The 23,042-nt window shown below is 55.1% G+C and overlaps 7 protein-coding genes across 7 annotated transcripts; 3 read left to right on the forward strand and 4 right to left on the reverse strand.

The window, feature by feature from the left end:
* Window positions 1–3,328: 3,328 nt before the first annotated feature.
* On the reverse strand, window positions 3,329–4,555 carry COL26b_013901 (uncharacterized protein; the record flags this gene model as incomplete). Its single annotated transcript, XM_053186486.1, has 3 exons — window positions 3,329–3,497; window positions 3,558–4,050; window positions 4,153–4,555. 3 exons carry the CDS (start codon window positions 4,553–4,555, stop codon window positions 3,329–3,331), a joined length of 1,065 nt encoding a protein of 354 aa, XP_053029558.1.
* A 3,143-nt stretch (window positions 4,556–7,698) lies between these two features.
* COL26b_013902 (uncharacterized protein) lies at window positions 7,699–8,860 on the reverse strand (the record flags this gene model as incomplete). The annotated part of the gene is made up of 3 exons (XM_053186487.1): window positions 7,699–8,413; window positions 8,467–8,724; window positions 8,787–8,860. 3 exons carry the CDS (start codon window positions 8,858–8,860, stop codon window positions 7,699–7,701), a joined length of 1,047 nt encoding a protein of 348 aa, XP_053029559.1.
* Window positions 8,861–10,517: 1,657 nt separating this feature from the next.
* Window positions 10,518–11,882, forward strand: COL26b_013903 (uncharacterized protein; the record flags this gene model as incomplete). The annotated part of the gene is made up of 1 exon (XM_053186488.1): window positions 10,518–11,882. The coding sequence occupies one exon, from the start codon at window positions 10,518–10,520 to the stop codon at window positions 11,880–11,882; it is 1,365 nt and encodes a 454-aa protein (XP_053029560.1).
* Window positions 11,883–13,890: 2,008 nt separating this feature from the next.
* COL26b_013904 (uncharacterized protein) lies at window positions 13,891–15,152 on the forward strand (the record flags this gene model as incomplete). The annotated part of the gene is made up of 2 exons (XM_053186489.1): window positions 13,891–14,883; window positions 14,937–15,152. The coding sequence occupies 2 exons, from the start codon at window positions 13,891–13,893 to the stop codon at window positions 15,150–15,152; spliced, it is 1,209 nt and encodes a 402-aa protein (XP_053029561.1).
* Window positions 15,153–15,728: 576 nt separating this feature from the next.
* On the reverse strand, window positions 15,729–18,575 carry COL26b_013905 (uncharacterized protein; the record flags this gene model as incomplete). The annotated part of the gene is made up of 2 exons (XM_053186490.1): window positions 15,729–17,876; window positions 17,928–18,575. 2 exons carry the CDS (start codon window positions 18,573–18,575, stop codon window positions 15,729–15,731), a joined length of 2,796 nt encoding a protein of 931 aa, XP_053029562.1.
* A 1,189-nt stretch (window positions 18,576–19,764) lies between these two features.
* On the forward strand, window positions 19,765–20,484 carry COL26b_013906 (uncharacterized protein; the record flags this gene model as incomplete). Its single annotated transcript, XM_053186491.1, has 1 exon — window positions 19,765–20,484. The coding sequence occupies one exon, from the start codon at window positions 19,765–19,767 to the stop codon at window positions 20,482–20,484; it is 720 nt and encodes a 239-aa protein (XP_053029563.1).
* Window positions 20,485–20,576: 92 nt separating this feature from the next.
* Window positions 20,577–22,939, reverse strand: COL26b_013907 (uncharacterized protein; the record flags this gene model as incomplete). The annotated part of the gene is made up of 3 exons (XM_053186492.1): window positions 20,577–21,620; window positions 21,677–22,747; window positions 22,796–22,939. 3 exons carry the CDS (start codon window positions 22,937–22,939, stop codon window positions 20,577–20,579), a joined length of 2,259 nt encoding a protein of 752 aa, XP_053029564.1.
* Window positions 22,940–23,042: the final 103 nt, after the last annotated feature.

Genomic DNA, 23,042 nt, shown 5'->3' on the forward strand with positions numbered 1-23,042 from the left:
CAAGGGTAGGCACCTAACAGCGGTGAAGCAGGCCGGGTTAGGCGGCGTACTGCGGCAGAATAGTGGGTCCAACGGAGCCGGATCTCGGTAACTGCTCCGGCGAAGCCGGAGATATCAATCCGGGCTCTAGCCCGTGACAAATACGTTGGTATGTTATCATTTGTGCTTCTGCGTGCCGAGCCATTTTCGTTTGTTGGGCCGGAACTAATGTAAGACGCAGCGTTCGCGATTTGGAGTTCAACATAGGGCAGCCAGTAAACATAATGGAAAGAAAGATGGAGTAAATTTTCAAGGCGTCAGGCATGTAACATTGACGGACCAGGCCTAGTGTGATACAGGACATCGTACACGTCGAAATTGAATATCTCCAACCCGCTCTATATCTCTATATCGCTACATAACGGCACGTTCTCAAGAATCGACGAAGCAACTGTCAATCTGTTAGCTGACGTGCTCCACATGTAAGATGGAACATGTGGATGGTGCGTACGGAAATTCTTTATTTGCAGATGCCATTGGTTCTGCAGAAGCCGCAGCAACGCTGGCCGTCGACCTTGCTAATGCATCATTGGCGGGCAGTCAGCTCGCCGCTCTCAGAGGTCGGGTCAACGCCAAGAGGGCCGGCGGCGGCGAAGGCGGCGAAGGCAGTGACGAGGAGGACCTTGAAGTTCATGGTGATGGTGTTTTGGTGGTGTTTGGTTTAAAGATAGTGTTTTTGGTTGCGATACAGTGAATGAATGGTCGAGATGGATGAGTAGCGCAAAAGACTCTTTGAGGCACGCAAAGTAGACTCTTTATATACATCTAAGGTGACTAGTCCGGCCTCGTAGATTTGCGGCCGTAAGTTCTAAACTGGGGTAAAGTCTCTACGCAAATGACCATCGGTATCGCTAAAAGTCTCCATGTATCCTTGGTCTGTGTTTGAGTTAATTAGGGGGTATTCTGTCTCGGCGGGGCTGTACGATCCCGTCGGGTTCTAGTCATTCAACCGACGGGATGTACGGGGTTGCCGACTACGTCGTTCCCTACAGCTTAGAGTCCGTAACAGTCGAAAAATCGCCGTGCATGTCTGCGGAGCCCCGCAGGCGTCTCAGACCCCAGGCCACCTCTAAAGGCAGCGGTTTTATTGATAGAACCTGCGCCACTTAAGCTGTGTCTATGTTTTTGTTATTGAATGTTGATGTGTTGGTGCCGTCTGCTCTTTGAGCAGAGCTTTAAGGCTTCTCTTTTGCGGCCTGGTTGAGTACAGAATGATGAGCTTCATTTTCATCGGGCTGGTGAACTGTTACGGATGGGATATGAACTATGCGAGTGAAGTCTGTCAAACTCGCATTAGGATGGTTCATCTGACTTTCCGGTTACCGCCAACTCGGAAAGACGGCACTCGCAATATGACGATTGCGAGTCAAGAGATTGAAAGCGGGCTGATTCTGAGGCGGATGTTGTCGATCAGTCAGTGCCATGCCGGAACCTCCCTGCAAACCTAAAAATGTCAGCGGACATAATCGGGATGCGCGGCATCCAGATGAACGCCCTTTACTCGCCGATTATTGAACATTTGGAGCTTGCTGTTGCGGCCTGATCCATAAAAGTGTGATTCTCGCTATTGAGAACCATTGCACGGCCAGGCACAGTGCTGGTGAGAAAAAGCTGCCGCAATGGACTCCGAGACATACCGTGAAAAGGGCAGGTTGCTCACGTGGTCCGACGATAATTCCAACAGCGACGACCAGGCTCGTGGGACAAGCCGAAGATCATGGGCGCCGATTACCATCATAGCACTTTCGTGTTCAAACCTTTTCCTCGTCGCTTTATGCGCGTGCCTCGCACTGCGAGGGGTCGGTCAACCAACACCACACACCGGTCCGGACCCACGGCCCTCATGGCTTCCACCACAAAGTAAAGAAACTTCCTCTTATCCCTTTTGATGATTCACAGAAAGGAGAGGGAACAACACCAAGGAAACTTACTAATGTGAGGTGTGACACAGTACCGATGAAAAAGACGCTCATTTCCGAACCTATATATGGAGGCCCGGTTACGAATGAGAGCGAGAAAGCTTGGGATGATTTGATGCCGCGTATGTTCCCCCAGCAACAGGAAATTCCCCATCGCGTAAGTTGACAACTCATTCCAGTCGGCCGAGGGTTCGTCGTCATCAAAAACCAGACGGCGCTTCCTCAGGTGCCCAAGTTCAACGCAACCATGGGCGAATACAAGGGGGTGATATCGGTCTTTCACCAGCTGCATTGCGTGGTAAGTGATTAGCATCCCTACACCTCGAGTCCCTGAATGGAAAGACCCGCGTTTCTTGAAAGGTTTTGAGACATTGACAACTTCAATAGTGGGCAACTCGGGAGGCCTTCTTTAAGTTGCTTCGGGAGGGTAATTCGACCGAAATCGACCTCGGACACCTGAGTCACTGCTGGGACTTCGTCAGGCAAGCCATCCAGTGTCGCGCTGACACCACCATAGAGTGGCAGGTGTCGGAAGAGCTCGGGGGAAGTCTGGGATGGGGCTACCAGCATCAGTGCTATGATTATGACGCTCTGAAGGCCTGGGCGGAGGGCCACAGCTGGGGTGATGACAACGAGAAGAATATCCAGTAGATAATTCTCGAAATAAAGAGCAAGTGGATCAAGACGAACGACCCTACTCGTATGATACTTCTCGAACCAGGCTGTCTGCGAGTGTTTGATTCACAGCTAGGCTTGGACGAGCCTTCCTGGACGTTTGGAAATGGTGATGATAAAGGGAGAGGAATGACAATGCAGACAATAATTGGTCTCCCAACGACCTCCAAGGCTACGTCAAAGACAAGCAGGCCATTTGTGCCTTTCTCAATCAGGAGCTTCAGCACATTGAAGCATCTGTTCTTAAACCCTTTTCGGCTGGGTCTAGCAGGAAACAGACTTGCGATGTCAGCCTAGTCAACCGATCGACCAAGGTTTTACAGGGCTAAGATTACTGCCCTGCCTCGCAAGTAGATGAGGCCATCACCGAGATGGACTACATGCTGTAGATAGTGAGTAAGCAGCATCTGAAGTGGTGATCGCAAGATGCACAAAAACCAGCTGCCATTAATACCCATCGCGTGTCAGCTGCCAATCATCCGCTGTACCAAAGTAGAGAAGACACTGAATGCTCTATTCGTCATCCAAGGCAGCGTGCCTCGACTTCTAGTACGACATAGATGAGAGGTCTAGTATGCAATTCAGGTGATGCAACCTTGAAACCAAACCGAAAGCCCGGGAAAAGACTGAAAATTTGATGAAGGGAAGGGACACATATCAAACACACGAGATGAATTCAGCAGTCAACATGCGGCTCAGCACATCTCCCACAACGGGCGTGGCAAGACTGTGTGCTTGCGTGGGCCGGAGTGCTTGCTCGTCTCCTTCACTGTAACATAAACTACGCGGCGCTCGGGGTTGCCGGTTGTGACAGACCGGGACTCGAGGCCATAGTAGTCGGAGATGGAGTGCGTCAGCCATCGCCTGTAACAAGTTAGCAACTGATCTTCCAATGAAGGAATCCCACGGCGGCGATGTACATACTTGAAGGAGGCACCCTCATCGTCGCCTAGTGAATCAAAGACCATGCCTGTGTCAACCTCCTCGCTGCCAACCTCACGTCTCGCCTTCTTCCAGCCCTTGCCAGCGGCACTCATCCCCTTGCGCCCGACAAAGACAATCTCCTCGTCCGAAGAGTCGCCCTCCGCATCGCTCTCCTCGTTGCGCTCCTTCAGGAAGTTCCTCACAGGCTCCTCCAGAACGCGCACCCAGCCCTTAACAGCAGGTGTGCGCTTGGCCGTCTCACGCAGGTCGCGAGGGACTTCGCCAATAGCAAGACCAGTGGCCGAGCCGTTCTTGCGCTGCTGCTTCTTGCGCTGAGCCTGCAGCTTGGCCGTCTTATCCTCAATGCGCTGGCGGAGGCCGGTGTCCCAGAACTTCGCAATATCGTAGGGGACGACCTGGACGGGGTATGTGGGGTGAACTTCCCAGTCGCTTGGGAGGGGAGGCTGGGCGTTGGGGACGCCGACAAGACGGTCTGCAAAGACAGGCGGAGAGGTTAGTAGAGGACGGAGACGCTAGAGCGGAGAATGTGGTGATGTCATCTGGAGCTGGTAGGCAAGAAAAGGGGTTGACCGACCATTCTCCCATCTCCGACGCTGCCGGCTGCCCTCGTTACCCTTCAGCAACTGCTCTCGCTTCTTCTGGCTGTCCCTTCGGCTCAGAGGCCTGCGGATGGGCGGCTGCTGGACGGCGGCCGCGTCGGTGGCGATAGTCACCGATGTCTTCTTGACCTGCTCGTCGATGTTGATGGCGAGCGGTGTCCCTGTGCCGCGAGCGATCGGGCTGACGCTGAGGGACTCCAGCGCCGAGATTGTCCACGCTTCGATATCGATTGCGGTCGTTGATGTCTGCGAGGGATCGAGAGGGGCGGGAGGGGTCTGCGTCGGTGGCGGGGGAATCGGCTCGATCACGGGGGCGGCGGCCACGGCGGCCGAAGCGTCAAAGTCCTCCGGGGGAGGGACAGCACCGTAGATAGCCATGCTGGGCGGAACTTGCGTTGGATCGGAGTCGCGTGCGCGTTGGAGGTGCGGTCAAACCTCGATGGACGGTCGTCGTTGAGGTAAGGTAGGGTTCAGGGCTGCCGATAAGGGGCGATAAGGGCGCAGCGGCGATCGCGGGGTGGAGGCGCAACTGATAACTGATAAGACGCGCGCGCGGTGGAGAGACGAGTAGATGGGACGGATGAGAGCCCAATGCAGTCTAGATGCTGTTCTAACGAGGAGAGAGCGGATTTCTAGAATGAGGATGCAACAGGAGACAGCTGGCGGGGTGTTGAAGGGGGAAGCGAGGTGAGGTGGAAATGGGCGACGGGGGGTAGTTCGACGCGGACCGGGATCGTCTTAGCTCCGGGGTAAGAGGCATGACACATTCGACTCGTGAGCTTTGGCCAATCAGAACGCGAGCGCAAACCACGTCTTCGGCAGGTGATTCACGGGCCATTTGTTTCCTCGCCCTGATTCACTTCGAGTCATCGCCAGTCATTTGCAAACACTGGCTTTTGTATTAGTACTAATACCAACGAATAGTACAAAAGAAGAAATGACACACAGGACCACTCCCATTTACGCCTCGGACAAATGTGCACCTTGTTTAAGAACCTGAACCGAGTGTCTCGCTAATTGCTCCAGCATCTGTTCGCAATTACGATGCGTACTTATACCAGAATATTCCTGCATCCCCGTGATGATAATGGAGCCAGGTTCTTGCAGTTGAACGCGCCATCTCCCAGCACGGGAACAGGAGAAACACGACATTTTCGAGCAAGTCATTCTGTCAGAGAACCTTGAGGCCATCACCGAGGGCCTGTTGGGCTATTGGGAATCTGTCGCCGGTCAATTGTACTCACAACACTTTGATTTGCTTATTCTTGCAGATACAAGTAAAGCAGAAATGAAGCCCATATAACCAGAATGAAAGCGCCCGTAAGGATTATTGCATCTTCTTGACATTGTTTGAAATGGAAGAGCATCCTTATCACTAAGATTGATCATGATAAAGATTAGTAGCACCCATCCAAGTTTTTCTTCTCCACAGTGTCTTCATCGAGGCATGCGTACTTGAAACATGCCAGGCGCGATGAGCTTTAGTCTAGGAAGCCGTTACGCACCAATATAGGGTGGCTCGACAGATATTAGGCGCCTTGCGAATGGTCCTGCCTTGTTGCTCTACCCTCACATCTTGAGAAAACATGTCCTGACAATCGCACGATCGGCACTAGGCAGGACGTATAATGTCAAATCATCGGGGGACAGAAGTGAAGGAAGATAGTATAATCAAAGTGTCACCGCTGAACGCCGAGGTTCACCTCCACATTGGAAGCTCCAAAGGACTCAAGGTCACATTTTGCAACTGTCGCGTAAAAGGAGGTGCTGCAACAGATTGGAGCTTATTGCATCCTGCCTTAGATAACATTGAAGTGCCTCAATCAAGCCGATTTATACTAATAACTTAGTAATGAGAATTAGAAACACACTGGACCATCATTCATATCGGCACTGTACCTTAGGTAAAGTATAATTAGGATCCGTGGCGCGTTCCAAGCAAATACCATATCAGACAATGTTCGGAACCGTAGACCGTCTCGTATGTGCAAATACCTCGTAGTGGGAGCCAGAGATGATACTATGCAGTTGGCGCACACTGTGTCGGATGCGTTTTAGCTGTTTAGTGCGGTTCTCCGCTGCTGCATTCGTAATGTAGCAAACATCTTGCTTCTCTATCTTTCACCCTTGACTGCACTTTATAACCTAATGAATAAACCACGAGCATTACACGAAGGGGCCAGCTACTCACAGACACTGTGACATAAAGTAGACCTGGCCTTGAAGCTACCAATCTCATAAATTAGGTTGATAAGTCGTTAAGCCTGACAACAAGGCGAAGGGTTCTTTTCTATTTGGGGTTGTCCGCTGCTAAGTGTTTGGGTTCTGTCCATCCTGGGTGCCTTTTATACAATCAAACGGTTTAGAATGCGAAACCCGGCAGTTCCACTCCCTTTTAACCCTCGTATGCCGCCCCAGTCTATAGCTCACTCACCACAACGAAATCAGGTCATCTGTGGTGTGGATCGTCCATTATCAGACATGAGCGCTGAGTAAACTCGTCGAAGCCATCAGACACGCACACAGATAAACAAAAACACATGATCTTTCAATCTTACCCGCCGTCCGTCGTTTCTACCGGCAGTTTATTCACAAGGCAGTTCAAGGACTGCTCTAGCTCCAACAGCATTATCTATGGTTCCCAAGCGGCGTTGGACGACGCAATATGGGCAGCTCATCCCCAAAAAGCGATCCTCGGCTCGTCGTCTCCTTCATTGGTTTTTATCTCAGCAGACCATACCATCAACTCAAACTCCTCAGCAAATTTATAGCCCAGGCCAAGGACGCCCTTCAAGCATGATCGCAAAGCGCCCAACCTCAATAGAACAGACCACGTAAAGCACCACCCACCAGGGACCCTTCCCAGCTCCCAACTCCCGCAGAACTCCAACGTTGCCCATCTCCAACCAGACCAACCCTGCCCATCTTCCCTCAACCAACCCTCCCGAGGTCCTCTGACCAGCCAAACCTACGCCCGAACAATAAAGGGTCTGCCAAGAGCACCCCTCCTACAGGAAAGACCAGATCGTGAACCCTCCCACCAAAAAACAAATTTGATCATCACCTCATCAAAACATCACGAGCCTTCTCTGGTCCCGGCCGCGGTTGCGCATCGGTAATTTGTGCTTGTCTTGTATTCATCTCATCATAGACGGCGTGCCCGGCCGAAGGGGGTACGAACACAGTTTACGCTCGGATCCGGCGTTCGCCAAACATTGACCCCTCGGAGTTATGGGCAGAGTTATCTTAGAACGCCGTAGTTGGGACTGTGATAATTCGATGGTGCGATTTCACAGATCAGAATTGTCGAGAGACAGAGTTTTCAACGGGCAGGGAGTGTCAGAAGAGTGGATGCCATCTGCATAGCGCGCGTGTCACTTGGCTGTCACAACCGGTTTGGCAAGCAGATAACGGCGGTCTATGTGCAATAGAGTTATTCGAAGGGGCTGTTGTGATGCAAAATACTATTAAAAATCCCAATCCAAGGCTAAAAGAGCATAATCCGGCCCGATAGCCGTTCCTTAGTCATCATGCGTGGTGTTGTAGTTTTTGCGCGGGTCTCCGATGCCGCCCGGGCGCAAGAGAGGCCTCGTCTCTCTCTCAACCTGCCTCTCTTCTCTATCTTGCAAGTGCTCTAGCTCTTCTTCTGTATCAGCGTACCTTTCGGGATGGGCCGTGTAGGGACCAGGCAGACCCTGTTCCCAGCCTTCGGAGTAGGTTCTGATGGGGTTTGGCCGTCTGGGCTCGTCGACCGAGGTGCGTGGGGATTGCGGCGGCTCGGCATGATGCTCCTGGAATTCATAGTAGATGGCCATGGCAAGAAGAACGCCCTGCATGAGCGCGGTCAGGACGAAGACGCCCCAAGTGCTCCAGCCCTCCCAGCCCAACCTTGCGAACAGGCTGCCGGCGAAGAGGAAGCCACCAGGGGTTTGAATGCACATCATGGGAATGCTCAGACTGCCAACGTGCTTGATATGGTAGGTCGTCCAGATCTGGGGGACATATTGGATTCCCGCAAGGGCACCGGCCATGACCCCGAGAAAGTTTGCCCAAAAGTCGAGGTGGTCGCGGAGAGCCATGCTGAAGACACCAGTAAGGATGATGACCAGTAGTCCGTGGATCAGGCACACGGAGCCGACCATGATGGCGGTGCCCTTGGAAGGGGGGTCGTCGGCCAGCTCCTCATCGGGGACATTGGCATCCTCGTAGCGGAAGTATACGAGGAAGAGGACGAGGCTGCGGGTGCAAAGTTAGTTTCCTGTGGACGCTGATAGGCATGGAGGACGTACATCAGAGCGAAGGAGATCCATTGCACGCCAAGCTGAGCGATTCCCAAGAGACCAGCAGCACATTCGAAAGTTCCTAGCTCGCTGCAGCACTGGATATCTCGGCGGGACGGTGGGACGGTCAGGATGTTGGCAAAGCCCGCGGTGGCTGAGGTTGTTCCGAGGAGGACGAACCAGGGCGAAATGCCCTCCGAAGTACCTCTGGCGACGATTCGATAGTGCTGAGGGAGGTAGGAGACAAGAAGGCCGACAAGAATGATGCTGGGGAAGACAGAGTTAGCGGGTGCTTGGCGCATTGAGGATCTCCCCGGCGCTTGACTCACATGGAGATTGTCAGGTTGAGGAAGCCAGGAGAACGCAGCTCCTGGCAGCGGTCGTCAAACAGCGTAGCAACCATTCTGGGCACACACAAGGCAAGGCGATTGTGGCTTTCGTTGGTGCTTCACGAGATTTTGACTGTCCAGGCAGGCTAAAGTAGACGGCCGAGGCAGTCAATGTGGGGGGTGACTGAGCAGTGTCGCCGTGCGCAGGTGGTCCGTCGGGTCGCGAAGCTGAGATGGCGGTGTTCCGGGAGCAGGCAGAGCAACAAGATGCACGAGAAAGCGCAGGGCTACCTGAGCATTGCGTAATCGTCGGAAGACTTCAATGGCAACTTGGGGTCACGAGATAAGCTATCACTTCGCCTTGCGTCGGTCGAGCGGTCGGTGATTCGGATGGGGGTCGAAGCCGAAATGAAGGAGGACAGAGGTCGACGGACGGGAACGTTGAGTCGGGGAGGAAAGCTGGGAAAGTCCGCGCAGCTTGGACGAAGCAGTGGTGACGGTCGACAGGAACGAGAAAGACGAAGAGCTGCTGGAGCTTCTCGAGCGTCGGATGCCGCAGCAAAGGAGCTCGCGGCGGCGTAGATGTTGTTTGTGAAAGCTCAGATTGAAGCTGCTGGGGAGGAATAAGGTCCGGATCCAGCGGGGTTGGAGATTGGATGCAACTCTGAGCTGGGGGAGGAGAGGCGGGAAGGTGGAAGCAGATGGGTGTGATTCAGTGGCAGATGTGTAGCGGGCACCTCAGGCAGGTGGGCCGTTCCTAGCGGTGCCCTGGTCGCTGGGAGGTGCCGCTGGTGCCTGGCCTGGTGTGCCTGCCCGCGGTCGGTGTGGTCAACCAATTTGGTGGGCAGTTGAGGTGCTCAATGCTCACCTCAATCAGTGCCCCCCCAGTGGACGGCTCCAGTAAAGTGTTTGCTGTTGCAGTGTGCAGGCGGCAAGTCCCACGCCAATCAGCGCTAGGACCAGGGACATGCGGTTCCCAGTGCCGGCGGACCCCATGACGTCGGGGTCTCAAGCTGGAAGTCACTTCTGCATCGCTACAGTGGCTCTCAGCGCTCTCAGTGGCCCGTCTCGCTGTGCGCCTGCCCAAACAGGCACCCGACTCGAAGCCTGAAACTGCGTGCTTGGGAGAGATCTGTGTGAGGAAACTGCGGGTCTACAGGGAGGTGCAAGGGAAGCTGCAGCGTAAATGCACCATGACCACCACTCTGCTGCAACCCTGATGCGCTGAGCTCTGGAGGTGCCGAGGTTGCCCCATGTCCTCGCCATGATTGGCCCTCTCCCGTCTCGACACACCGCCCGGAGCTGGAGGTGAGAGCCTCGGTGAGCAAGTCAGGTGGAAGGTGAGACATCCTAGACATACCTCACCGAGAATGGCCCCCACCACCAGGAAAGAGCAGGTGCACTGGCCGTAAATTGTAATTGCTGCAGCTCGTTTTCATCCTCCAAGCTCGTCTCCAGTAACTGAACCACATCACAACACATCACCAACACTCTTTTTCTTTTTTGATGATCGACACTTCGGGAAGCCGCCCAGATCTGCACTCTTTCAATCTGCATCACCAGCGTCGTTTGCTATACCTCGCCACCACCGACCTGCGCAATCTCTGCTGCTGCATTTCCTTGATTCTTCAACGCGTCTGCAAAAAAGCTCCCGCCTCACTTTGCGCCTCCAATCACGCCCTCGCTCTTGAGTAATGCTAGCGCATCCCGGTTCACTCCCGACCGCCAACCATGCATCCCGACGGAGATCAGCCTGCCGACTCCATTGTGACGGCCGCCGGATCGCCCAACCAGCCAACCGATCCCTATCCGCCCAACATGGACGTCGTTGCTACTACCGACTTAGCCGCCGCTGACGCTGCACACCAAACAGCACCGCCGTCCAGTTTCTTCCGCCGCGTCCAATGGTCCGCTGACGGTACTACGCTTGTTGCTTCTGCCTCGGACAACCGCATCTCGGCCTACGTTCCGCCGGAGGACCTCCTTGACCCGGCCGGCAGACCCCGGACCCTGAGACCCCAAGGCCACCTCCAGCTCCCGGAGCCCTCCTACTCTACCGCCATTGCCCCTTACTTCTCACTGTCCGAGCCGCAGTCCCAGCTCGCCCTTGTTTCCTGCAAAGACCACCCGCTCCAACTCTATCACGTCTTTCCCGCGTCCGAGTCGTCACCTCCGCTATGCTCCTACAAGCTAATTCGACGGGAGACGGAGGAGTACATCTGCGCCGAGTCCCTCCTGTGGTCTTGGCCCGGAACCCATTTTATGACCGGTTCATCCAACCGACTTGACTATTTTGACGTATCACGGACCGGTTCTGATGGCCCCATTCTCACCATCCCCACCATCCCCTCCAAGCGGCATCTTCTCAAGGGCGGCGGCGTTGGCATGAAGGGCATGGTGTCGTCACTGTCGAGTCAGCACCCTGACGAGTCCGGCGCGACAATCATTGCCGCCGGTACCTGGACACGCTGGATGGGACTGTACGATGTGACCCGGACAAACAAAGCCATTGCGAACTGGAGCATTCAGGGCGTGGCCGAGGATCAATTCAAACACAACGTTGGCGGCAATGGTATCGTGCAAACCGTCTGGAGTCCCTGCGGCCGTTACTTGGCTATCAACGAGCGCCAGTCTAGTGGTATTCTGGTCTACGACATACGCGGAACCGGACAGCCTCTGAGTCTGCTCCTTGGCCGGACGGCTGCGAGTCAGCAGCAACTGACGTGCGACGTCTTCCCGGGCGGGGAGTCAGCCGGGGGCTTCGAGCTTTGGGCGGGAACACAGACCGGAGATGTCTTGGTGTACGAAGGTGTTGGCACCCAGGCAGGCGCTCTTGACAAGTCCTGGGATTGGGCAGCTCATCAATCACCCGTGGGAAGCGTAGGAGTTCATCCTACTGGGTCAGTGGTTGCAACTTGCTCAGGCGCGTGGACGAGCCACGCAGATGGCGACATTGACAATGAGTTGGGGGCTACCGACGACAGCGGCCGTCCACTCTTGGCATCGACACGCATCACCGCCGAGTCCAGTGTCAAGGTCTGGACGTTGGCGGCCAACACTACCGACCCCGCTGCGACCGGACATGGGACAGAATGATTCGCAAGGGAATAGAACCCTTGGACGCCCTTGCAGGCGTTTGGCATCGCGGAACGACAACATTGACGCTAAGTATAAGCGAAACTCATGTTTGTTGGTCACGATGGCCATTCCGACCCGGACAGCGACTTCAAGAGGATGCAGCCAGACCGGCACAGTCCAGCCCGTGAAAAACATGCCCGCGCCGTGTCACTAGAGGTTCAGCATTGGCAATTGTATCACGAATCCTTCTCGCGCGAATAGCTTCGTGGTATCTAGAAGGATTCCGCTGGCAAGCACTTGGATCCTTTCGGCATAGGCTCCAGGGCAATGGTGCGACTGGATGCTGGCTCGCCCGAACAGGTGGGATCGCTCAACGGTGCTTTCGGCTGGCTTGAAGCCAAGATCCACGAATAACTCAGATTGCCTCCTCTTCCTGTAGCAGCACTCCCACACTAGCAGGCCGGATACGGATTCAAATGCCTCCTCTGGCGAACCTGCAGGTCGTTCAATCAACGAGCACGACGACCTGCAGATACAAGAACACCAATGGGCGGCTTTCGAGGCGACTATTCTCAGCTCATCCGAAGTTCTCCATTGTCCAGACTGCCCAGCCACACGGGTTCTATTTTGCCCGGTGCATCAGATGAAATTCTAGAGGACAAGAGCTGGGAGTCGAAACTGGCTCAGGCCGTGTTGTGGGAGAAGAGGTCCGAGGGGTGGTCGGCGGCCTTCCGGCTCAACAGTCGGACGCGATTCACAGGCTGCCTCTGCCTTGCATACCCGAGTTCATCTCACGAACATCACGATTCCACGCATGGCGAGGCCGAGAAATAGGCTTCACATGCCATCGTATTATTGGCCATGCAGACATTCCATCAGCCGAACGGTGAACATCAGCCCAATCCTAGAGAAGACGATCCTGTGTCGTCATCGCCGAAAGACCGATGGCCGACGGATTGACTGAGCAACCACAACGTCAGCTTACCTTGCAGCAAACATTCTCATCAATCTCCTTACCCTCGGTTTCCATCACGATTCCCCATCTTGGCGAGCCCTGAACACAGACCCTCCCCGAAGCACTCAAACAACCCCGCCAGCGTGTCTGACTTGAACGGCGCCGCGACCAAGCGTTCCTTAACCAATTAAACTATTTCCCAATCTGGACACGTTTGTTCCTGACTAGCAGCCCCCATGCTGCGGTCTCAGCCCAGAAATTCGGAATTCGGATGAGAAGACCACCATCTCGAACCCTTCCTCTCCGCCCGCTGTGTAATCGGCAGCTCCCCGTTGGTACTTTGCACCGACTTGCCCATTTTGGCCGTGCATATTCCTTCTCCAGTCGGTCGTGATCGGCTGCACCCTTGGCTGAGAGCGGATAAGGCCCAATTCTGATCGTCGTGGGATTTGCCGCTGCACAAACAAGGTCTTCATGCTATGTCTGGCGCCACAAACGAAACAAGCTTAATAGCGCGGCTATGTTGCGGTATGTGCCGTATCGACGGTGCAAACTTGATATTCCTTGGCCTGGGGAAACCGATTTGTGCCAATCATCTCGACGGACTAACAAGTTTCGACTTCCGGCCGAAAGCGAGAAGACTTCTCTAGTGTCACATAACGAGGAAATGCTTTGATCCTCAACTCAACGCACGTCTCGGCGATGTGATACATGGACGGACTCTGGCGACTCAACTGTGCAGCTGCTCTACCTGCACCTCCCCACGTCAGGAGTCTGACTTGAGATTACTGCATCCAAGCGGCCGGCAATCCGCGAGCCGGAAGCTAAAGAAAGAAGCCTCATCGAACAATCTCTAACACACCTTATATCCCATAAATACAACCGACGATGCCAGCCAATATCATGAACCTTTTTGCAGGCCAGCACCCATCTCTCGCTTTCAGCTTCGGCATCTTTCGCTTCTAGCCTCTGCAGTCCTGACCTTCGGGCGGGGTGTTCGATTCGTCACAGTCGTTTATCAATCCCCTTTTCTTGTTCTTGTTGTTCTTGATTTTCTCAAGTCTAGCAATCATGAAGACCGCGTCTTTCATCACCGCCCTCCTGGCCGGCGTCGCCGTTGCCCACCCCGGCATGAACATGGAGCAGATCAGGGAGGAGGCCCGCCTCCAGAACCGCCAGTCCGGCGGCGGCGGCGGTTCCACCGAACTGATTGGAGACCTCGCTACTCTTCCCGATGCTAAGCTCACCAAGACGGGCCGCGAGATCAAGGCCATCTTGACCCTCCAGTCCAGCGGCCAGGACCAGGCTTCCACCTACGAGGCCCCCGGCAAGAAGAACTCGGCCGAGTGCAAGGCAGACAAGTGCTGCATCTGGAAGTTCATCGCAGACGACATGGTCAAGCAGATGGTCGGCAACGCAGGCCGCTGCAACAGCGTCGCCCGCGCCTCCGTCCGTCTCGGCTTCCACGACGCCTCCTCCTGGTCCAAGACCTCGGGTGGTACCGGCGCCGACGGCTCCATCATTCTCGCCAACGAGTGCCACACTCGCGACGACAACAAGGGCCTCGAGGAGATCTGCGACACCATGCAGGGCTGGTTCGACAAGTACAAGAAGTACGGCGTCTCCATGGCCGACATGATCCAGTTCGCCGCCAACGTCGCCACTGTCGCCTGCCCCCTCGGCCCTCGCGTCCGCACCTTCGTCGGCCGCAAGGACACCACCAAGGCCTCCCCGCCAAACCTGCTGCCTTCCCCCTTCCAGAAGTCCGACGCCCTGTTCAAGATGTTCGCCCAGAAGTCCTTCACCCCCGACGGCCTCGTCGCCCTGCTCGGCGCGCACACCACCTCCCAGCAGCGCTTCGTCGATCCTAGCAGAGCCGGCGCCCCGCAGGACACCACCCCCGGCGTCTGGGACGTCGCCTTCTACGGCCAGACCCTGAACCCCAGGACCCCGCCCGCCGTCTTCAAGATTCCCTCCGACGTCAGCATCTCCCAGGACCCCAAGGTCATCGACACCTGGAAGGCGTTTGGCGCCGGCCGTCGTGGTCAAATGGCATGGAACCAGGTACGCATCTCCCCCCTCATCCCTCTTGTATCCCCATCTCTAACACCTCCCAGGCCTACTCCTCCGAATACGTCCGCATGTCCCTCCTCGGCGTTCCCAACATGAACGATCTCACCGAGTGCACCAAGGTCCTGCCCCCCTTCAAGGGCGCCGACTTCCAGATGCCCGACCAGTCCGAGCTTGACAAGTTCATGAACGGCATCCTCAAGTCGCCCCAGGCCGTCCAGGCGCTCGACGCCGGCAACATCATCCCTCCCACCGCCCAATAGATTGATGACATTTTTCACTTAAAGAGCGCGCATTACACAACATCACGTACATAATGTTTCAATTCGACCTTTTCTTTGCAAAATCATAAGCCTGTATAATATTACATATAAAAGCCAGATGATCTCAATGGCGTTTTCGGTGTTATAATGCATAGAAAGGGAAGCATAACCACAAGGGCCGAGGCTGGCCGGAGCCTGGCGATGCGGCAGTTTGTGTGCGAAAGGGGGAAAACTCCATTAGCCTTGTTATCGGATGAATACTTTCTTGATTGTTTATTCTTCAATAGCACTCAAATTTTAGACTTGCAGGTAGGCATCTGCATGCCCTTCTTTCGGCATTCCAAGAGAGATAAACGACTCACAGACACAGTCGGCCCCTCCCCGAAGAAACTGCAAACGCGTCTCGCGTCTCAAAATCGCCCCAAGAAAGAAAAATGTGGACATGAAATCCGATGTAGATCACATGAGGAAAGTAGGTTGAAAAGAACCTTGATTTCTTCCCGCCCGAGCCAGCAGGTCGTGTCTGCAACGTGATGCGAGCGCGCACGTCCGCACGCACGCGGCGACCACTCCTACTCAAATTCGTCCGAACGGCGCTGCAACAGCCGCAGATGGGTTCGTCGGCTTCCGGGAGGGCGTGCTGTCGTATTCCAGACGCGCACTGACTCTGTTCAACACGTCGTGTCCTCTCTCTCCCAGGTATCGCCCAAAGACCTGTGCCTTTTGCGCGGCAGGCATCCTGAAGAATCGTACGAGTGGTTCTTTTTCTTGGGGCCCAAAACATCCTCTGAACAAGGAGACGATGAGCTGTGCCGCGTAGACGTTCAGTCCCACGTGTCGAAAGAATACCTCCCACTCGGTCTCATCCATCATCAGCATGGACCGTGCGGTTGCGATATTCTCCTTGACGTATGTTGATACCAGGGCGCACGTCCATGTCTCAAGGGTCTTGGGACCGCCTCCAACGTAGATGACTCTGATGACGCAATTGGTGGAGATGCCAACGCCAGATGCGAACCCGACGAAGGAGTTGTAAGAATCAACATTGCTCTTCCCAAGCCGCCCAACATATTCTTCACTGCTGCTTTCCGATACCATGATGATGAGCCGCTGGTAGCGTGGTGCGACTTTGGTCACGCGTTCACGAAGCTTTGACAGCTGTCGTCCGGAGTTCAATGGCGCCTTCTGGCCAACTTGAAGTATGGTGGTAATGATGATGCCAGTTGCTGGAGATGGTATAATGTCGGCTTCAAAGAAGAGCGGAGAAATTGCTGTCGATAGTTGAGCGCTGTTTGGTGACCAGATGGTGTTGTTGTATCGGGAGAAGTCTCGGTCGATAGTTTCTATGCCTGGAAGGCTGTCGATTGCGGCCATGATATTTCGGGGAAGGTTGGTGGAAATAACGATATGGGTTGTGCCCTCTATGGTAAGAACAGGAGGGAGAGGGGCAACTGTACGTGGAAATTGCCGTTCAGGCTGGGAGGTGGGAAGTTTCAGTGAATTCTCCGGGTTCCTTGCTCTCGTCATCGGTGAGCTGGTACTTCGGTCTGGTGTTGGAAAGAAGTGGCTCATCGTCTCCGAGCGGGACTTGTTTGAGGGATGTAGCAGCAAGTGATTGTCCAGGAGTTTGCTTGTAGCATTGGGCTCGTTCTCGCCCAAGAGCAAGCATCCGCTGCTGTCTTTCGTTGCATTTCGACGTTTGGTAGTGCGGCGAAACTTGTGCCCAACAGTGGGAGATTCAAGCTCAGCATCATGTCCGCCAACAAGCTCTGCCAACTTGCGCTTTTTGATGACACCCAATAAGTCGATGGCGGTGCCGTTTTCGAAAAGATCCTCGTCGTCCTCGTAATAGGGCATAGGCAGCTCCTCGTCGTCGTCTTCGCGAAGGATCTTCAGCCCTGACTCCCTACGGACGTAGTCGGCGCTGGTGGGTAGACGGGCGCCGCGGCAATCGAAAATTTGCTGGAGAACACGGTCGTCGCCAACTGTCTCTTTCAAATTGACAGAGCCCAACGACGCGTTGAAGGGTTGCCACTTCAGCTCGGTGTTCTCAGACCGCATCTTGGGCCAAGTTGGCGCCTTCCTTTGACCATCAAATTCGAGGCAGATCCGACGGAACATCTCAGACGCCCCTTTGGCAGGAACCCCAGACCATTGTGGCTCTGGGATACTGAAGTCGACGACCGGGGGCTGGAATCTGGCAATGGCATCAGCAACATGAATCTGCTCTTGCTCCGCCATCCTCGTCAATTCTGCGGTCTTGTCTTCGAGTAACAGGCTGAAGTTTTTTTCAAACTTGGCGTCTGCCTCCTTCATAGAATCGCTTTCAACGTCTTCATCTTTGGGCCCCAGGCATGGAACTGTGTTCAGAAGCGCTCGGCAAGAGGCTTTGTCTTGACTGGCCGATGGAGGCTGTTCAGGCTTGCACAAGATGGGCACCTCCATCTTCAGATCCTGGGTGGGCTGGGGAGATGGAAAAGTATCCAGAAACCGGGGGTCGGATGGAAACCCAATCATCTCCGTCACGTCCACCTCAGGTTGGATCGTTTCCATGGTCATCTCATCCATCAGTTTACCAGCTGTGTCCAAGTCATACTCAATGAGACTGTCGGGATCGGACAATGGCTCTAGTATACAAGCCTCGCTGGTCGGTATGAGTTCCTCTCCCGGCTCCGAGGCAAGTGGCGGTGGCATCAGAGGAGGCGTTATGGATTGGACTCGGTCCTACATGTGATATTAGCGGATTCTCTTCCTCGATGGCACGCGTCAACCCACCCGCTTAGACATCTCGAGGAAGATCAAGTCTTCAAGATCTTTGTTCGTCCACTCTTGATACACAGCTTCGGCCACGTACGTCAGGTCCTCTTCGGTATAGTCGATTTCTTCGGGCTCGGCTCCTCTAGCGAGCTGATCATGGAAATGCCGAGCAGATTTGGGCAGCGCAAGGCCTTCGTCCTTATCCTCATCAACAGGCTCCATGACGAGGGGGTTTGGTCGGCGGAAGAAATCATGCAGCTTCGCCTCAGAGATGGTCTTGCTGCAGGCTTTGGAGTCGTGTCTCGGGTCGGATCGGAGAGACGGGAGCTCCATCTTGCTCACTGCCGTCGCAAATCGACGCTGAGGATAGCTTGCTTCCAGAGCCAGCTTCATCATGTCGGCCTCGTCATCGATCCCGATGATCTTGGTCACCGCATTGTCGAGCTTCCCCGTCTGGAAGTCGGTCTCTGGAGGAAAGACCGGATCAGGGATGGCCAGTGCAGAGAGGTCGGCTGCATCTTCGATGGTGGCAGTAATCGGAAAGTAGGGCGACTTCTGCAGCTGGTCAAAGATGGCTTTCGTCCGGTTCGAGATGTGCCTGTTCGCGCTGATGAACAGGCCTTCCTTACGGGCATATTCTCGTGGACTCGGCTCTGCCTCGTTCATGGCGGTGGATCGAAAGGGCCAGGACCGTGTCTTGATGGGATTGCAAGATTGTTGATATGGACAATAGATGTATTGAAAGAATCGAATGACTGATCCGCGTCTTGGAAAGGGACAGCCGACGACGACACTTTGTTGAGAACGGGAGGAAAGGGTTGGAATAGTTTGGCAGTCAAAAGTGTCGTCATGGTGCAGACGACCTACTTGGGCAAGAGCAGTTGAGCATCTTCCGCTCCATGGGAGGCAGCTCCTGCCTCTCGTGAGTTGAGTTGCAAGTGAGGAAAGAGCAGGACCCCGTGCTTCTGTTCCTTCCCACTATTGACTGGTGCTGCATCTTCCTCCCCTTCCAAACTTCACCTTCACACAAAAACGAGAGACACAGAAAGCAATCACGTCTCCTTGTAACTTGTCGTAAGTAAAGTCAGCAACATCTCCAGGCGGTCGCAAACTGATTCTTCAATATCAACTGTTGTTGCAGGCCTCCAGCGTCTCGGCTCCGATTCTGCGAGTTGGCACCGGAGCCGATCATCACCCTCAACCCCCGACAGCCCCCGACAAACCCCGACTGGCTGATGAACAATGACCGCGCTCTTGTGATTGTGTTGCGGAGGATGCAGCCAAAAGCCGAGCGGGCATCATCTCCGACGGTCCGACCAACAGTCCCCGCTCCGGATAAAGAGCGACAGCCTAACATCCGACATCCATCGGATCTAAATCGTCGATCGGCGCGGTCGAGGTTCCACCAATGCCCCATTTCTCTGTCTCCCGGACTCCATCTCCACTACCGTCCAGTAAACTTCCACTCTCTTTCAGCTAGACTTCCCGCTCCCTCTCGGCTCTTTGTGGAGTTTGCAAGCGACGCATCGGACGATGAACCGTTTAGCGCAAGGGGCCGCGTTGGAGCCGCTGGAGACCGTCGCGACCCTCCGCGTTTGAGGTCCCGTAACGGCGCTGAGTAAGGCAAACAACTGCAAAAGACTGCAAAAGGCAGCTGTATCCAGAGGGACCCGGTCCTTGCAGGAGACGACGACATGCCTATTTCGGGCCCTTTGCATACAAAGTATAAATGGTCGCGATCCGCACCTCGCTCAAAGACTCGGCAACAGACAAATCCACCTTCATCAGATCTGACCAGTCCGACTAACGACGCTTCCCCTGAACCTACAACCAACTGCGACCCGCAAGATTAAAAATGGCGACAAAGCTTGGCGATAAGAAGTCTCTCCGCATTGGAGTAATGCTCGAAGCCGTTCAGCTGAGCGACATCATGGGCATCGACCTGTTTGGCAACATCTCGCTCGAGTACTACGACAAGGTCAAGGCTTTCGACCCAGGCTTCGCTCCTTTCGAGGGGCTCGCGCCAGAGATCAAGTTCTACTTCATTTCCTCCACCCTGCAACCCGCCGAGATGACACCAGGCCTCAAGTTTGTCCCAAACATCACCTACGACGACTGCCCGCGCGATCTTGATCTTGTCCTCATCGGCGGACCTCTCCCCTCCCATAGACCACCTCAAGCCGACCGCTTTATGAAGGAGGCTTTTGTCAAGACCCGCGTCTGGATGACAACCTGCATCGGCTCGCCGTGGTTGGCCAGTGCAGGCGTGCTGAAGGGAAAGAAGGCGACAGTCAACCGGGAGTTCTTGGCGTTTGCGAGGCAGGTACACCCCGACACCGAGTGGCTTGACCAAAGATGGGTTGTCGAGGAGAAGGAGTACGATGGTGAAGGCAAGGGCGAGCTCTGGACCGCAGGCGGAGCGGGAGCCGGTCTGTCGATGATCGTCGAGTACCTCAACCAGAACTTCGATCCTGCTTACGTCAAGAAGATTGCATTGCAAGGCATCGGAATGGAGGAGATTGAAACGAACCAGTTCTACAAGACAATATACGGATCGGGCTCGGTGAAGCCTTGAGTGGCTGATAATGTTTATCCATTTGGTCTCATTATAATACAAGACCTTCATGTCCACGAATTTTAGCGTCCTCAGACGCCGTTGACAGGTCTCTACGTATCTACATACCGAACGAAGAATTCGGGAGAGTCATACCGGTCCCAGCCCTCAGGCACAGTCCTGTCCGCCGCGATCTTCAGCGCAAAGATGCTAAGGCGGTACCATCCAGCCGGAACCCAAGACCCGTCAGCCAACGTACCGTCCCACGGGCTCGTCCAACCGATGGGTCTGCGATATGTCACGGGGTACCCCGCGACATTGCCCAGCGTGATGACCCCAAGCCCGTTGTCCTTCGCGTCCGGGTTCTCCTCCAGCGGTACAATCTCCATGCGGACCTCGGCGCTGCCCATGACCAGCCAGACAAACTGATCAGGCAGCGCACCAACCGGCAAGACCAGATCCGTCGTGTTGAGCAGAGGCTGCGCCCAGTCGGGATGCTCCGCGGGGGTAGCAAATTGGAAGGTGGTGTTGGCTGCGACCTCAGACCCGAGCGGGTCGTCGCTGCGGCTGAGCCAAATACGATTGGAAGCAAGGACAGTGACGTTCTTCATGGAGCCCGCGGCACCGATGTACGGCACAGACAGCGCGATGTCGCCGTCGGCGTTGGTGCCGTTAAGGGCGACCAAGCCGGAGTATATAGGCAGGGAAGCAGCGTTGAGGCCCTGGGGAGGAAGTACACTAATACGAATTTCACCTGTGGCATTCGGCTCGAGGGTGAACGAGGACGGCTCAAAGGTCAGACTGGCGAAGACAGTCTCCAAGTCCGGGGAGCTGCTGCGGTAGATGTCAGACAGCGTGATCGCCGTCAGAGCCGGGACGTGGGAGACGTTGTACGTGGCGGGCGTTTCGCCGACGTTGGTGACCGTGAAAGAGGCCTCGGAGACGAGATTGTCGGTGTCGTTGAAGGAAAGGCCGGCGACGTTGACGACGGATGTAGCGTAGGCTGCGTCGTAGGCTTGAACCATGCCGGCGCCCTGTTGCGGGACGGGGCCGAGTCCGGCATCAATGTTGGGGACACCGTAGTTTTGGGAGAGGCTCGGTTTTGCGGTGGATGCGAGGAGACGCTTGATCAAGTCGGGGTCTCTTGTTCCTCGTGCCTATTGGTGTCAGCTAAGTTGTATTGATGCCTGTTATCGTGTTTTCAACGGCTTACCTGGGAGACCAGGGCGACAATGCTAGCTACAAGAGGCGTCGCCATCGATGTTCCAGACGCTTCGGCATATTCACCAAGGGCCACCGGCCAAGTCGATAGAATACCAGCCCCGGGCGCACCGAAGCTCGGAGCGAGAGTAAGCTCGAAGGTTGGGCCCCAGCTCGTGTAAGCGGACACCGTTCCGGGGCTGTCCGCACCTTGGCTCTGGTATGAAGAGACGGAGATGACTCCATTGCCGGTGCTCGGCGTGCTGATTCCAAACAGACCCTCGGTGCCACCGACCTCGTTGCCTGCTGCAAAAGTACAAGGAACGCCGGCATCCACGATCCTCGCGACAGTAAGGGCAAACGCCTCACCGGCCCATCCGCTTGGTCCGCCAATGGAGCCGGTGATGATATCCGAGCCATCCTCAAAAGCCTTGATGACACCGGCCATGAGGACATCACCCGTCGTCTGGCCGTTGCATGCAAAGGTTCGGTACATGCCCAACTTGACATCGGGGCTAGCACCAGTGAAGCCCATGGGATTCTCCATCGCCGCAATGATGCCGGCAACATGGGTGCCGTGGCCCAGGCAGTTCTCAAACGGGTCATCGTCTGGTACCGGGGTATTCGTGCCGTCATACGAGTCACCAACGATGTCCTCGCCGTACTCTACCAGACAACCAGGCCCGAAACAGCCGCCTAGGGCCGGGTGGGTGTAGTCAATTCCAGTGTCGACGATGCCGATCTTGAGACCTTGGCCGGTGTACCCCTTAGCACGGAGCTTGTCAACCTGGGTCATGACATGAGGCGGCCAGGTATCGGTCGAGTTGGCCTGGCGCTTGTACTTTGAGGTGGTCGACTTGTCCTTTCCAGTCCAGGTGATGTCGAGCTTGGGCACAGAGATCAGGGGCACAGGCCAGAGTTGCTTGACCTGCACCAGGCTGGCAATCTTCGCAGCCGTCTCGTCGTTGGCGTTCTCGACATTGACGGAGACGCCCTTGAAGATCTTGGAGTTGAGAGACAAGCGCTGTGATACTTTGGCGAGGCCTGCTTCCGACTCAAGCTTTGTCATTAGACTGGCGGCATCCTGGACAGGTGTTAATATCATGTTTGCGGAAACCCTAGATCAACTAACCTGATCATCGGCAAGTTCGAGGATGAATGCGCCTGGGACTGTAGTCTTCCCAATCGTAGGCGCAACCTCGTCCCTCTTCGAAGAGGCCGAGACGAGAGTCGCGACGCCGGCCAATGCCGCGACGGAGGCTTTCCAGGCAACCATTTCAATCGATTTTCTTCGCCGACTTCAGACCTGAGAGCCTTGCAGATCAGGGCCTTGATCGCATTGTACCTGCATCTGCCGACCCCTTTATAACTTCCAGCTT

This window comes from Colletotrichum chrysophilum (assembly GCF_026319265.1).
Source record: "Colletotrichum chrysophilum strain AFK26 chromosome Unknown scaffold_267, whole genome shotgun sequence".
In the NCBI taxonomy this organism is placed as follows: domain Eukaryota; kingdom Fungi; phylum Ascomycota; class Sordariomycetes; order Glomerellales; family Glomerellaceae; genus Colletotrichum; species Colletotrichum chrysophilum.